A 14,823-nucleotide genomic window follows, 5' to 3' on the forward strand; every position below is an offset into this window, starting at 1 on the left:
TTTCTTCTCACTATCCACGCTGTCACTCACTGCTGCAGCATGTAGCGACTGGCCAGCTGTCTGATTCACACTCCACACAAAGAGGGGCAGCATCACCAGTAGAACCACTAACTGATGCTAAATATACTTGCTGTTAGCTCATTTAGCAGTGCAGCTAGCGGTCCAGGAGATTGTTAGTGTTGTTTACTATTGGTGTCACAGTGAAGCTAGGGGCTAGCTGGTTAGCATGCTAACTTCAGTGGATATCCCTGCAGCAGAACATCAAAACTGTTATTTCTTCACTTTCTGTTGATAATTTCAGTTCATTTCTTTTTTTATTGCTTTAAACTAGAATTCTCACCTGTTGCACCATAAAGGTGGTAACTGCACTGACTTACATTCATCTCTAACCAGGATCACTACATGCTAATCAAACCACACCTTTATAGTCAAAGGGGAGACTGGGGAAGATTTTTCATATTTAGGATTTAGGATCAAGGCAATCATAGTTTTGTCACGAACTAATATATCTGCATATATTTCAGGATGTTGTGCATCCCTTAAACAAACAGAACAAGTGTAAACAGTTTCCATAATGTATGTCCAAAAAAAGTGGTCTTACCCCGTGTATGGGGTAAGTTGTGCCGTCTCCCTCCCTAAATAACAGTCACTTCTTCATGTGTATTTTTATTTATTATTCACAATTCAACAAGTACAATAACTTGTTTATTATAACTGCATATTACTGTTAAACAGCTGTTTTGTAAAGAAACATTTTAACATGAGAATAACTTAAAGTGTGCTTGAGAAGAGAACATGAACAGCTGAGTTTGTGGAACTGAATTCTCGGTCCAGAATCAGTTTCTTGGTGTCGTTGCTGACAGTAAGCTCAGTTATGGACTAGTAACACATTTGAACAATCTGAAACTCTCATCCTCTCATCATCCTTCCTTCCTTCCTGTATATATCCTCTCTTCTCCATCTTTGTTAAACTCCTCCATCCATCTCTCCCTCGTTCCATCCATCTCTCACCTCTGCTGGATGGCTCCACTTACCCCACTGCTACCATTTTGACTTTATTAGTCCCCACAGCTAAAATGTTGCACTTTTATGCAGGTTTATGACCTCATGTTGTAGCTGATAGATACCACAATTGATGTATAAAACAAATGTAAAATGATCTATTTTGGTCTAAACACAATTCTCATGAAACTTATTATAGACTAATTTCACTTTCAAGAGTGAAAAATTGTTTTTTGTAAATAAATGTGTAACCACTTTCCCCCTGTGGTTCTTACCTTCACAGACTCCACGACATGATGCCTTCCTCCTAAATATTTGGTCACATGATCAATGTTTTTACCGTTTCCCAGCAACAAGGGGGGGGGGGGCTCAACTTACCCCAGTCCCGCTAAGCTTTCAGTGTGATGATACACATCGTGGACAATATTGTTGTTTTGTCCCCATTCTTTCTTTAAAATGTGAAGCTATGCATCGTTCAGTACCTCCTCAGGTAATTAAACAGACATATAGGAGTCTATGAGAATATGAACCATGTGAGTGCAACATGCCATAATGAAGACATTAATCTATCAGAGGTAAAATCATCAAGTTAACTTGTTTTATTAGAGGTCAACAGTAAACTACACCAACAATCCCTCACTGCTCCGAGCTCCAGTCAGCTAACACGACCGCTAACTGCACAGCTAAATGAGCTTACTAGCTAATGGCAGCTACATTCAGAAGCAGTTAGTGGTTATACTGGTGATATGCTATATTTATGATATTTATATATATATATATATACATATTTTAAACATGTATTCTTATCTGTATGTTGCACAGAGCTCTTATTTTGAAATGTAATGCTCGCTCTGTTATTTCTCCCTTTCAGAGGCTCATTAACATGTCTTGATTACTAAACATCAGAAACTGTCACACCCAGTCAGAAGTCTCGGTGTCATGACTTTATTCAGGCTGGTGGAGGTCGGTGAGCTGCCGCTGCCGTCAGAAGGTCTCACACTCGGTGTCCTGCGTGGAGCAGACGGCACAGTGGCACTGCAGAGCCACCGGGTAGTGGTACAGGGACGACACGTTGGGCTGGCAGCCCGGCAGCCGGGCCGTCATGTGGCGGGTCCGACTGTACGTACAGACGCGGTGGTGGCGCTGGATGTAGGGCGGGTCGGGCACAGGTTTCTGCAGGGTTCACACAGATGGACACAGGTTACTGAGCTTCCATTGATCCATGTGTCCATGAGAAGTGTTTTTAATACAACACAGAATGAGGCTCTATCAGTCAGAGATAAACACAGTACGATGCTTTCAGGAGCTTCTGTTCACACTGAGGAAGACATGTTGATTACATTTGTTCACTCTTGACCTTGGAGCGAGTGTTTGGGTTCAGGGTTGGAGTTCGGAGAAATGGGTTAGGAGTTAGGAGTTGAGTTAGGAGTTAGGAGGGTTAGGAGTTAGGAGTTAGGAGTTGAGTTAGGAGTTAGGAGTTAGGAGTTGAATTAGGAGTTAGGAGAGTTAGGAGTTAGGAGTTAGGAGTTAGGAGTTGAATTAGGAGTTAGGAGGGTTAGGAGTTAGGAGTTGAGTTAGGAGTTAGGAGTTAGGAGGGTTAGGAGTTAGGAGTTAGGAGTTGAGTTAGGAGTTAGGAGGGTTAGGGGTTAGGACTTAGGAGGGTTAGGAGTTAGGAGTTGAGTTAGGAGTTAGGAGGGTTAGGAGTTAGGACTTAGGAGGGTTAGGAGTTGAGTTAGGAGTTAGGAGTTGAGTTAGGAGTTAGGAGGGTTAGGAGTTAGGAGTAAGGAGTTAGGGTTTATACTTGTGTTGTAGTTTGATAAAAAACAAAGTATTAGGTCCTACAGGTGGACGTCCTCGCTCTGCCCTGAGCTTTCAGCCAGGTGTCTCTGTCTCCTGTGGGAGGAAGTGAAGCCTCTCCTGACCTCCTGTCACGGTTCTGAATGCTGTGTTTGGGTTTTGATGACATGAAGCTGTCTGTGTGTGTCTCCTCTTTCAGTTTCTCCCTCTCTGTTTCCTCCCTCCTCTCTCCTCACCTGTTGCTGATCTCCTCGTTACTGTCTGTGTGTAGTTTGTGTTCTCCCTGCAGTCCTCTCCACTCATTTGGTTTTTCTAGTCTGCTGGTTTTTGTACTTTTCAGTTTGTTTAAATAAAGTTCACTTTTGTTTCCCCCTGTCCTGCTCTGTGTGTGTGTGTATGTGTGTGTGTGTGTGTGTGTATGTGTGTGTGTGTGTGTGTGTGTGTGTATGTGTGTGTGTGTGTGTGTGTGTGTGTGTGTGTGTGTGTGTGTGTGTGTTTTGTCCACATCTAGTTTCCCACATCACTGTAACACCTCCTTCCTCTGAGGAGCACCATCAGCCTTGACGGAGGAGTAAGTGGACCTTGAGTAAAGACGAGGATGTGAACTCCATCACCGGGCCTCAGTGTGGATCAGAACCTTCTCCTCTGAAGCTTTCAGTCTGACTGAGTTCCGACTCTTTAAGTTTGGTTTTCTAATCAGGCAGAGCTCAGATTTATAATCCCTGCAAACCAGAATGAGTTCAGTAAAAGTCCTGCTGGAAGGATGTGAGCTTCTTATGACAATGGCAGATGGGTCAGAGCCGAGAATGGGTTGTCGGCCTTCTCGTGGTTTGGGTCGAGTCCCGGGTCGTTCATCATTCACTTCATGTTTCACAATCGCAGCATTACACAAGCTTTCAGAAATAGCAGCAGAGGAGACGGAGTGTGTGTGTGCATGTTACCTCCCAGGTGTGACAGCGCCCCCAGCAGGCCTCCGTGGTGATGCGCAGGCCCGTGCAGCCGGGCTTCTGGGCCACAAAGGAGAACTCTCTCACCGCGCAACCTCGGAAACCATGAAGTGTGCTCGTCACGGCGACACACACCACGGCTGCCCCGGCAACCAGGAGGAGGAGGAGAGTGAGGGGCAGATGCATGCTGGGAAAGATGCAAAGAGAAAGAAAAATAAAGAATATTATTAAAGTGTTCAACTGTTCCCTGCTGGGCCTGAACGCAACTTTATTCCTTTCAACAACAAAGAACAGACTCAATATTTAGTTTCATAGAAAATAAATGATGCATCAGTGAAGGTTGTACTGCCAGAATTTCATTATTTATCCAGAGGGAGTGACTTTCAGAGCTGCACACTGTGACAGTCAGCTCCCTCCAGTGTTCATCAGGACCTCTGCACTCACTCCATCACTGACCCGCACACAGTGAAACATCATGCACGTCGTGTCAATGGGACAAAACAAACTTTCAGACTAAAATAAACAGGTTTTATTGCTATTCTAAGTGAAATGTGACGTACAGACGTTAGTTACTCTGTGTTTCAGAGTCATCTCCTCGCTGCTGTTGCAGACATCTGTTTCATTACTTTTAAAGCAAACCACTTGACATGTGTTGAAACAACTGGACTGCAGAGCGGCTCGTCTGAAACACTACACTGAAATAAAAATACTTTGTGCATGAACGATGTAGAGAGCTGTAATAAGCCCTGAGACCACACGGTGTTCACAGCGGCTCCATGCAGGCTGTAAACATGGTGTAAAGCTGCCTGCTAACATAATTATGTACGCTCTCTGTCCCTTTACTAGTTAGTGTCTGCTAAAAGTCTATTTAAAGCTCCACGCCTGTTCCTACATGACTGAATGGACGCAGAAGAAAAGCTCCTCTCACCTTTCAGCTGAAGATCCTGCAGAGGTCTGAGACTCCGGAGCGTCTCTGCTCCACCACAGCCAGTGACTGGAACCAATCTGCCTTGTTGTTGTTATTAGAGACCATTAGGGCGGACGGACACTCTGACATCATAGCAATTACAATGAAATACCATTAGAGACCCCAAGCCAGAAATAATGGAGACTCCCTGGAAAATCCTGATGCTTGTCTATGTTTTGTTGCCCTCCGGCTGCATCTCCCCGTGTGGGTCACATGCACACTTCATCCAGTTCAGTTCAGAGACTCGGGATGACAAACAATCAGTGACATGAACGAAGGATGAAACTCACTGAACGTCTGAGATGGATCTGTTTCACCGCGATGCAGTGAGAAGCTCCAGATATTCAAATAAACTGCATCACAAACCAACAGTTCGGTCATTTTGATGCTAATTCTGATTAAGAAAGTCTGAGTCTGCTTCTTGACTTTGACTCCTTGTGGAACAGAAGTTAAACAGCTGAATGTAGCTTGAAGCCTCATTTCTTTAAAATAAAACTTTTTGTGCTACATCATCACTGTATACAGTTGGTGGGGCTAATGTGCTAACGTAGCTAACAGTTCATTATTTACGCCTTCAGCAGACGTATGTATCAGCAGCATTAGCATTCAGTTGAGTTATTTCTTGTTGTTGATGTGTTGATATATTAGCATTATGTAGCTAATTTAATATTAGAGAAGCAGACATTAGGCCAGTTTGTTTGAGTTGAGTTTCAGGTTGATATTACAGATAAAGACTTCAGCAGCAGCTTGAATTATGTTAGCATGTGACTCACTGGATCCCAAAAAGCCTTTTTGCTATAAGCTGGATACATTTTTATTTTAGTTTTACCTTTATTCAGAGTTAGCCGGGCCCTAGACTGGAAGTTAGTCGGCTCGGTTGGCGGAAGTCTCTAGAAGAAGGGAAGATCCGGTTAACGTTTAAATCGAGCTGCAGCGCTGCATCCACATTTTAATGTAACGTCCTTGAATGAAACTGTAAAACTGGAGTAAATATGCCGTTAACGGGAAAACATTACTGATGTTAAACTTTAACCTTCTCCACAGCGCAGCGTGTCACAGTGTCAGATTGGGATTACGAACGCACCCTCGGCAACAATACCACTGGTTTATTTCAACACATCGTGCCAGTAGATCAAATAATCTATATGAAGGAAGATTGATTATTATCACTGAATATTAACGGGGCTCTGTGGAACTTGAAGCAACAGTTTATGTTAGCGGACTCAGTTTCTAAGCTAACGTTAGCTCCGTGTTAGTGGAGCAGAGAGGCTCAATAACAAAGTGATTAATAATGTAAAGTGCAACAAACTGTCAGATAGAGCTCCTTTAACATGTGAATATTATTGAAGACACACACACACACAAACACACAGACTCAGGAGTGTTTTCTCAAAGTGAAGTTTCATTTTTAGCACATAGTTTTTTCTCCATTCTACACCCCCTGTAACGTTACGTACAGCAGTAAGCCTCTCTACATTCAAACCCCCCACCGCTGTGTTGGTCCCCAAAATATACATCTGTTTCACCTTCTGCATCTTCTTAATCTTCTTCTCTAAGGTTTTTCTTCAACACAACAAACACAGACCATTGGGCAGACAGTGCAAATCTAGAAATTCAGTGAAATTGCTACGTAATGCGGTTGTAGGTTTCGGTAACATTATATTCTCATTCTGTTACTGTTGCTCTGACTTATTGCCATTCTATCGTGTCTAACTCTATGTCTTTTCTCCTCTGACTTTTCCGTCTCTTCACCGGCTGCTCTCGCCCGGCCCGTTCACACCTCCTCTCGGGTTTAAAGCCTTCGCTTCACTCGGGCCACGCGACCAACGGCCACGGAGAGGAACTGTGGCGGCGAATGAAAGCCGGCCTGGTGGCTGTGAGGCGAGTCAGAGCTCTGTTCCAACACGCTCTCCTCTCACTTCCTGTCCCGGAGCAGCTCGAGAAAGCAGAACATTACTCTTCATCGTTTTAGTTGAGAATCGAGGACAGTGGGCGCTGAGGTTCTATTTTCCCCGAGTAAGCGGACCGACTGACGATAACAATCAAGAGGGTTTGTGAGTAAGCTAGCCAAAACTAAATCATAACGTAAGCTAAGTTTTATGACAGTGAGGTCAAGTTTTGTCTCTTTTCAGGTGTTTTTTTGGGATTTTCTGCCTGAATCAAAACGTTTGAAATCAAATGGGAGCGTTTGTTTCTCACACCTGCACAGACAGCCGGGTGGTGTCTGCAGGTGCAGGTAGCGTGAAGCTACTGCACTCAATCAATCGCTGCGTTGTTTGGCTGCGATGGAGCGCTGCCACGTAAATGTGTGCGCTTCACTTCTACGCTTCGTGACACGTAGACGAGACGGGTACGTGTCAGGGGTTCCCAACCTCGGGGTCGAGGCCCCTTACGGGTCCTCAGACAGAACGAAACGGTCACGAGGTGATTAGAAGAACAAAGAAAATAAAATAAAACCAATTTTCTTTTTTTTATTTGTCTGATTCTTCACTCTTTTGTTTGTCTGCTCATTTGTAATTGCGTCCCTACAATCAGATCATGGAGGAGGGAAAACACTCTTTGGCTTAACTGCTCGCAGTTTGGACTAAAGGTTGGGAACCACAAACGATCTGAACTCTTCGAATCGTGTCTCAGACTGAGAGTTTGCTCAGTTGTCATGGAGACGGCTCAGGTGACATCAGGTACATCTCAAACACCTGTAACCACAGATGGAGACATGTGATTGTAAGAAAAAGTGAGTAAGTGGACCACACAACGTTAGGTCCACTTACTCACTTTTTCTTTCTCTTTCTCTTTCAGGCTGATGGTTTTCGGTCTGAGTGACAAACGTGTTGGATGTTAATGTTTGAAACATTTGAAAGCGGAAACCTGGAAACAACAAAGAAGCTGATTCTGCAGGACTGTGGGTCCAAACGGGTCGACCGTTAAAACCTGGACGTCTGAGCGCAGACACGCTGTGAGATGAAGCTCTGAGGGCCAATCTGAGAGCTGCAGGTCCAACGGATTTCAAACAGTGTTGACTCAGGCATGATTCTGGAGAACTGCTGGTCTGAAGGGTTTCTGAGTGTTTGTTAGGAAGCAGCCGACAGGTCGCTCTGCGTCTCAAGCATCAAGAAAACAATCAATCGATTTGTTTGGCGATACATTCGGATTCAAACCCTGACGCTCAGGAAGGAGAGAGAGAGAAACAAAGAGAGAGCAGCGTCCTCTCGTCCTCCATCGCTCTGCCTGCGCTCATCCCCCGCTCACCGACTCACACCTGGACTCACACCTGGACTCACACCTGGACTCACACACGCACACACGCACACACACACACACACGCGCGCACACACACACACACACAACCTGACCGCCGTCCTAAGGTTACATTTCCTGATCAAATAGAAAATAAATAGCATCAGTATCAGTTTTCCACAAAATGAACAATATCGTACAAAAACCAAGAAAAAAACAACATAATTACAAAGCAGAAAATCATTTTTCATCAAATCAATGTACACAGAAAAGTACCGTTAAGACAATGTGAATATCGAGGACGCGACAGGAGTAAAAACAAGAGTGGGGGGTAAACATCTGAGTGCGACACCCACTTCCTGTTTAACCCCCTAAAAACACACAGATTATCCTGAAAGAATGAAAATATTGCTAAAATAATTTTTTTCAGTTTTTTCCCCCTCTTCATCCCATCGCTCATCAATCGTCACGATCAGACAAGAATAAACACGCTATCATCGTCACGGTCGCCGTCTGAGCCGCGTCGGGTCTGCCGAGCCTCGACCAACAGACGCTCCGGGTTCAGAGTCCGACTGGATCACCGGGTTTTCTTTTGCTCTGAAACGCTTGTGGTGCGCTTTATTTACCCTCCAGTGACCTCTGTGTCGGGTGGGGTTAAGACTTCAACTTTGTAAATTTAAGTTGTAAAACTTTCAATAAAAACAAATCATTGTGTGCTGTGACATGTAAATGAAAGGTGCCCTGTGGAGATATTATAATTCTATATATAATAATTAAGTCCTCATTGTGTTTGTGTAACGCATCAGGCTGCATGCTGTTCCACCGGTCACCTGCTGGTGGCAGTAATGTGCAAACAAACGTAACAGTATGCCAACAAAGGCAGGGTAGAAGAAGAATAAGAGTAAACATGGACGTAAACGAGTTCATAGTGTTTTCAACTGGCTGTAAAAACGTTTAACGAGGACAGAGACGCACTCAGACATCAGTCCAGCCTCCAGGACACACAGGTGATTCTGCTGAGTGACTACATGTAAACACACCTGGTTCCTCCACAGGGCACCTCCCCCTGCACCTCCCCCTGCACCTCCCCCTCCACCTCCACCTCCACCTCCCCCTCCCCCTGCACCTCCCCCTGCACCTCCACAACACACACAGACAGGCTTTAAACGTGGAATGTTTGGGGGGTTCTGTGACCACAAACAGCCAAACGTTCAAAGGAAAAGAAAAGCAGCCGGCGCTGATCCAGTTCATCCCTCTTTAACCTCTCTAAGGTCTGCTGAAGGGGAACGCCGCTGACGTTCAGCTCACATTATGGCCTCGGACTGTTAACATGTGATGTGAGTACAGAACTGCAGCCGGCCTTCCCCTTCATGGTATCTGCTACACTAGTGTTTCTCCCATAATACACTACAGAAATATCCAGAGACATATGTATATATATAAAAACATTATCGTCATCATCGTCATCATCATCATCATCATCAGTAGTACTTAGAGTAGAGTAGAGTAGTAGTAGTAGAGTAACAAGTAAGAAGAAGGAACAGTATTGTACTTTATATCATTATCATCATCTTCATCAGTGGTTGTTTCACCTTTAAGGGACTTTAGGCTCGTACTTTGTTGGAACCCGACAGAATGGGAGAGGGGTTAGCACCAGAACCAGAACCTGTGTGTGGTGTGTGTGTGTGTGTGTGTGTGGTGTGTGGTGTGTGTGTGCGTGTGTGTGTGTGTGTGTGTGCGTGTGTGTGTGTGTGTGTGTGTGTGCGTGTATGTGTGTGTGTGTGTGTGTGTGTGTGTGTGTGTGTGTGTGTGCGTGCGTGTGTGACAGAAAGAAACTGTGAATAATCTTGGTGCATCAATGGATTGTTGGTGTTTGTGACATTTGTCTGACCTGGATACACTTTTCTTTTCTAACTCTGTCTTCTCATATTTACAGTAAATATGTACCTGCGTCTGTGTGTGTGTGTGTGAGTGTGTGTGTGTGTGTGTGTCTGGTCTGTGCGGCAATAGTTTTGGGACATTTGTGTGAAATTGCTTCTTCTGTTTCTGAATGCATTGTGCTATCCACGCATGAAATAAGCATCTCTGACCAAAAGATAAATAGGAGGCCGCAGTACAGACTCCGACTCTGGTTGGTTAAATATCAGGACAGGTGAGACGCGTGTTGAACTCGGTTAGTGTTGCACCAAAAGAGACTTTTCATCTCTTATTTTGAGGCTGATTTAAAGCAGGCCAGCCACAGTTTTAGGTACTGACCTGCAGTTTAATAAACCAGCCGTGGATTAAAATGACAGTCAGCACTTTTGGACAATATTCATCTTCTGATCTGCAACATGATGTGTGTACAGCCAAAGGTGAACCAGTTTCACACAACTCTGTCAGTAGAAAGGTACGGTCTTTACCTGGGATCACTGAGATCGAAGGCTTTTCACAAAAAGCCACTCCCTCCATGATGCAAGATAAAAACCACAGTGGGTTAGTTTGGTACCTTTTCTGTCTGAGCTCTCCCAACACTTTCACCATCACCCTCCAGTCTTCTCCCCGTCCCCCAACCCCCCGTGTTAGCATCATCTGTGGAGCAGCACCTAGGTGGCGCTCTCTCCTCCTCCAGAGGAGGAAGAAGAGGCCCCGCTGGGCTTGGGCTCGGGCTGGTCGGAGTGAGCCGTCTGCGGGGACGAAGGGGTGGGCGGGTCCCCTCTCTCGCCTCGCTCCTGGAGGTTGCGCTGGTTCCTGGCGGCCTCGGTGAGCATCTGCATCCGGCGCTCCTGGTGCTCCTCCAGGCCTCGCCAGAGCTCTGTGCGCTCCCTCTCTCGCTTCATCTCCCTGGAGAGGCATATATATTATTATACGATAATATATCATGTGATATTGATCGTTTCATCTTCGGTCTCGAGTACAAAGCAGAACTTTGGAACTACTCTTTTAAGTTTTGTTTCCCGACAGTCTTCTCTATCTTGAGTTGGAAGCAGAATAATGAATAAGTGGAATCATGATGTGACCCGTGTTCAAACGATGAGCTAAGCGATACGTCCTCACCATGTGAAATATAATGTGATGGATAATGGAACAAAGCCCGTCTAACATGACGTCAGACTCTTGTGTTTCTTTGTGTTGTCGCTGTCGTATCCAGTGACACAAACACAAAGACGCTGAGTCATACTCACTTCTGTTTCTCCACTTTGTAGGAGGCAGTGAGGTCATCAAACAACTTGCTGTTCATCTCCATGAAGGTCTTCAGCACGTTGTAGATCAGAGACACGATGGTCCTGTGGGCGGAACGACAAGATAATGAATCTGACTGGTCATCAGTCACAAGGGATTATGGGTCATGAGGTAGAGGCTAAAGGAAAAGCCCGGCCCAGTGGCAACCGTGTGTGTTGGCTACATAATAACACGCGGGGCTGTCCGTGAGTCGTCGGTGGGTTATTAGCTCTAATGCTAATGTTTAGCATCCTGTTAGTTAACGGAGGCTTCTACATCGATCTCCGTGTTCACGACTCTTGTGACCACTGAAGCTGAATCTTCTTCATCATGAGTAACAAAGTACACTGAGGTTGAACTGAGCTCCTTGTTTCCATTTCATGCTACTTCTTCTCACCTCACACGTGTATTCACCTGTTGTAGCAGGTAACTGTGTGAGTAGTGATTTCACATGATCAGCTATGAGAACAGAAATAGGTATTAATCAGCAGCTTAAATGCTGCTCACATGTAAACTGCAGCAGTGATAATTCCACAGTAGAATATTTGCAGTAATGTAACTCTGAGTGGTTGTATGGTCCATGTGCGGTCCAGCACAGGACGGCTCCACAGCAGGTGACTAAACCCCCCCAGAACATCAGTGGTACCGTCTGCAGAGCTGCAGTGACATCAGTGAAGTGACAAGAGAGTCCAACGATACCGACAGACAACACCGACCCAGACTCAGTCCGTTCAGCCTGCTGCCGTCTGGCTTACGGTACAGAAGTATCTGCTGCACTCTGTACTACAGTATGTCTGGTTCTGTCTGTGGTTCTGTCTGTGGTTCTGTCTGTGGTTCTGTCTGTGGTTCTGTCTGTGGTTCTGTCTGTGGTTCTGTCTGTGGTTATGTCTGTGGTTCTGTCTGTGGTTCTGTAGTCTGTGGGGACTTGAGCTCAGCTTCATTCTGTAACGCTGGTGTAGGAAGATGGTGAATAAATGACCCGAGAGATGAACTGATGTGCATAGTGAGAACTTTTGCTGTTGATGCTTCACCACTTTTATTGAGGTAGAATTTAGATTACAGGACTTTCACTTAAATCTGTTTCCTTCTCATCCATCGCTGAGTAACAGCTCCATGTTGTACTGAGGATACTGTACATGAGCGATGGGATGGGAACCGAGTTCTGGCTCTGGTTGAGGACCGGCTCCACATCGTCCAGTCCAACGTAATTGTAATCCTCTGATCTTATCGATTCTTTTAATCGATGCTGGCATGTTTTAAGGTCAAACTCATGAGTCGACACCGCTGGAACATTTCAACAAGACGGCGTCCTGGCAGAGAGGACGAGCGCTCCGAGGCGTGGCGTCTTTTTATCAAGAGAGATGACGACAGTGCTCGTTGTTGTGTCTGTGAAGTGACTGTTCCTACACAACAAGAGCGTATTGTTATTAATCTGACCTGTGTGCTGCTGCTTCATAACCAACAGCAAGTTCAGTACTGAAGCTGAATATTATAATGTGTTAAAACAACAGTGTGACACACAGACAGCTGATTCTTTCTCTGACGTAGAAAAAAGAAAGAATATTTTGTTATTTATCCCTCATTTCACTCTCTGATGAGACTGAAGACAAACCAGGAGGTTCCACACAGACTCTGATATAGAAAGTGTGTGTGTGTGTGTGTGTGTGTGTGTGTGTGTGTGTGTGGGACACTGACTGGTTCCAGTGCTCCTTGGAGACTCTGTACAGGGTGGCGAACACCAGCGGCAGGATGACTTGACAGTTCTCCTCGATCAGACTGAGGATGTACTCGTTGTTCCAGAAGTAAAGAGCTCGTTCAGCTACCTGAAACACACACACACACACACACACAGACAGAAGTCCACTTTCAATCCACTGACGTCTGTTACACAGATCATGAAGTCACTGAGTTTTTGTCTCCAATCTTCTTGAGTGGATTGTAATTAAAGTCACTGTCATCAGGCTTATTACTCCCCAACATGTTGGTTTTAACAGAAAGCGAGTTCTGATTCTGTCCTCATGTCTTCAGACAGTCACTCTGAATAAAGCTTGGGTTGGAGCTCACCTGGAAGTGAGGGTGGTGTTTACCTGGAAGTGAGGCTGGTGTTTACCTGGAAGTGAGGCTGGTGTTTACCTGGAAGTGAGGCTGGTGTTTACCTGGAAGTGAGGGTGGTGTTTACCTGGAAGTGAGGCTGGTGTTTACCTGGAAGTGAGGCTGGTGTTTACCTGGAAGTGAGGCTGGTGTTTACCTGGAAGTGAGGGTGGTGTTTACCTGGAAGTGAGGGCTGGAGATGCAGGCTGCGATCTGTTTGAAGAGCGGCTCTTGCACCCGGATGAACTGAGACGGCTCGATTACATCCAGGATCTCCTCGATCTCTCCCAGGAACATCACCTGAAGACCCACGCACACACACAGGTGCATGATGGGTAAACAAAGGAGGGGAAAGACGCTCACATGATTCACAGTGAAGGATAATTAATACGGACGTCCTGCAGGGACGCCGGATATTAAAGTAATCACAGAGTCACATGAGAAGGTTTCAGAAGTGACTAATGAGAGCAGCAGAGAGCGTCACTGTGGGTTTGTCTCACCTCTTTCTGCGTGCAGGTTTTGGGCCAGTACTTGAGCAGCCCTCTGATGATCTGCAGACACAATGTGAAGCACGTTATATAAAGAACCACTGCAGCCATTAGCTCAGCAGGGAAGCTGGCTGCCGTCCACCTGTGCCATCTCCATTAACTCACTCTGGCTCCTGCATTAAGAAACCTGCCCTTCACTTTGTACTGAGTCTCGTTTTTACTGCATTCATGTCAGTGAGTGAAGAAGTAGACTACAGCAAACACTCTAATTAGTTTAAATTGGCAAACGAGCAACAGGATTTGGTCTCCACAGACTCCTCAGGGTCACGTCTGCCTCGTCTAGCTGCTCCGCTACGCTCACCAGCTAGTTGGTGACTGTGTGTGTGGCTGGATACGAAGCAGGACGTGCACAGCAGGTTTATCTGAGCTTTGCTGATTCTAACAGCAATCTGCTGCTTCTGGAAGGTGAATCAAGACATTAAGGTTGCAGGTAATTAAACTAATGAGATGAAAGAGGCTAAAAAGCAGATCAGAACTCGAAATATCTGAATACGTCTTCTGTTAGGTGAGATCAGTAGAGAAATCATGTGATGATATGAACTTACATATTCAGTCACTGTAGCATCTTTCTCCATAAACTGCACCACACAGTAGGCCAGCTGTGGGGACGAGGAGACGAGGTTAACACACATGTAATTACACACATGTAACTACACTCACACACACACACACACATACACTCACACACACACACCCACACACAGAAACACACACACAGAAACACACACAAACGTTCCCTGAAGCTGTCAAGGAGACAAGAGGGATCTTAGCACTTATCCCTCAGGATTACACTCTGCTAAAGATCGGAAAGACACGTTTTCCAAGGGGAGATGTGTGTGTGTGTGTGTGTGTGTGTGTGTGTGTGTGTGTGTGTACATCTACATCAGCTCTTCTCTTATAGGTTCTGCAATCGTTTCCCATCATGCTGTGAGTGTCTGTGTGTGTGAGTGTGTGTGTGTGTGTGTGTGTGTGTGTGTGTGTGTGTTTTGCGGTTGCCCCCCTCCACCCGGCTGGTTGCCGTGGCGAGGGGGCA

The 14,823-nt window shown here is 45.5% G+C and overlaps 2 protein-coding genes across 3 annotated transcripts in view; both read right to left on the reverse strand.

Moving 5' to 3' along the window:
- Positions 1-1,578: 1,578 nt before the first annotated feature.
- LOC115590169 (glycoprotein hormone beta-5-like) lies at positions 1,579-5,965 on the reverse strand. Of its 2 annotated transcripts, XM_030431430.1 has the most exons (3): positions 4,675-5,965; positions 3,741-3,933; positions 1,579-2,175 (listed from the first exon to the last, which is right to left on the reverse strand). In XM_030431430.1, exons 2-3 carry the CDS (start codon positions 3,930-3,932, stop codon positions 1,987-1,989), a joined length of 381 nt encoding a protein of 126 aa, XP_030287290.1. In that variant the 5' UTR covers position 3,933; positions 4,675-5,965; the 3' UTR covers positions 1,579-1,986. The 2 variants fall into 2 exon arrangements, with proteins under 2 accessions (XP_030287290.1, XP_030287289.1); XM_030431429.1 differs by having other exon boundaries at positions 3,741-5,965.
- A 130-nt stretch (positions 5,966-6,095) lies between these two features.
- The window catches only part of ppp2r5b (protein phosphatase 2, regulatory subunit B', beta), a 31,973-nt gene continuing 23,245 nt past the window's right edge, over positions 6,096-14,823 (reverse strand). Inside the window, exons 4-9 of the mRNA XM_030430295.1 lie at positions 14,336-14,440; positions 13,743-13,793; positions 13,423-13,542; positions 12,847-12,974; positions 11,115-11,216; positions 6,096-10,773 (exon numbers count right to left, since the gene is read on the reverse strand). Coding sequence (XP_030286155.1) covers positions 10,536-10,773; positions 11,115-11,216; positions 12,847-12,974; positions 13,423-13,542; positions 13,743-13,793; positions 14,336-14,440 — 744 coding nt within the window. The 3' untranslated portion in view covers positions 6,096-10,535. The remainder of the gene's footprint in view (positions 10,774-11,114; positions 11,217-12,846; positions 12,975-13,422; positions 13,543-13,742; positions 13,794-14,335; positions 14,441-14,823) is intronic.

The sequence above is a fragment of the Sparus aurata genome, chromosome 10, assembly GCF_900880675.1.
Source record: "Sparus aurata chromosome 10, fSpaAur1.1, whole genome shotgun sequence".
Taxonomy (NCBI): Eukaryota; Metazoa; Chordata; class Actinopteri; order Spariformes; family Sparidae; genus Sparus; species Sparus aurata.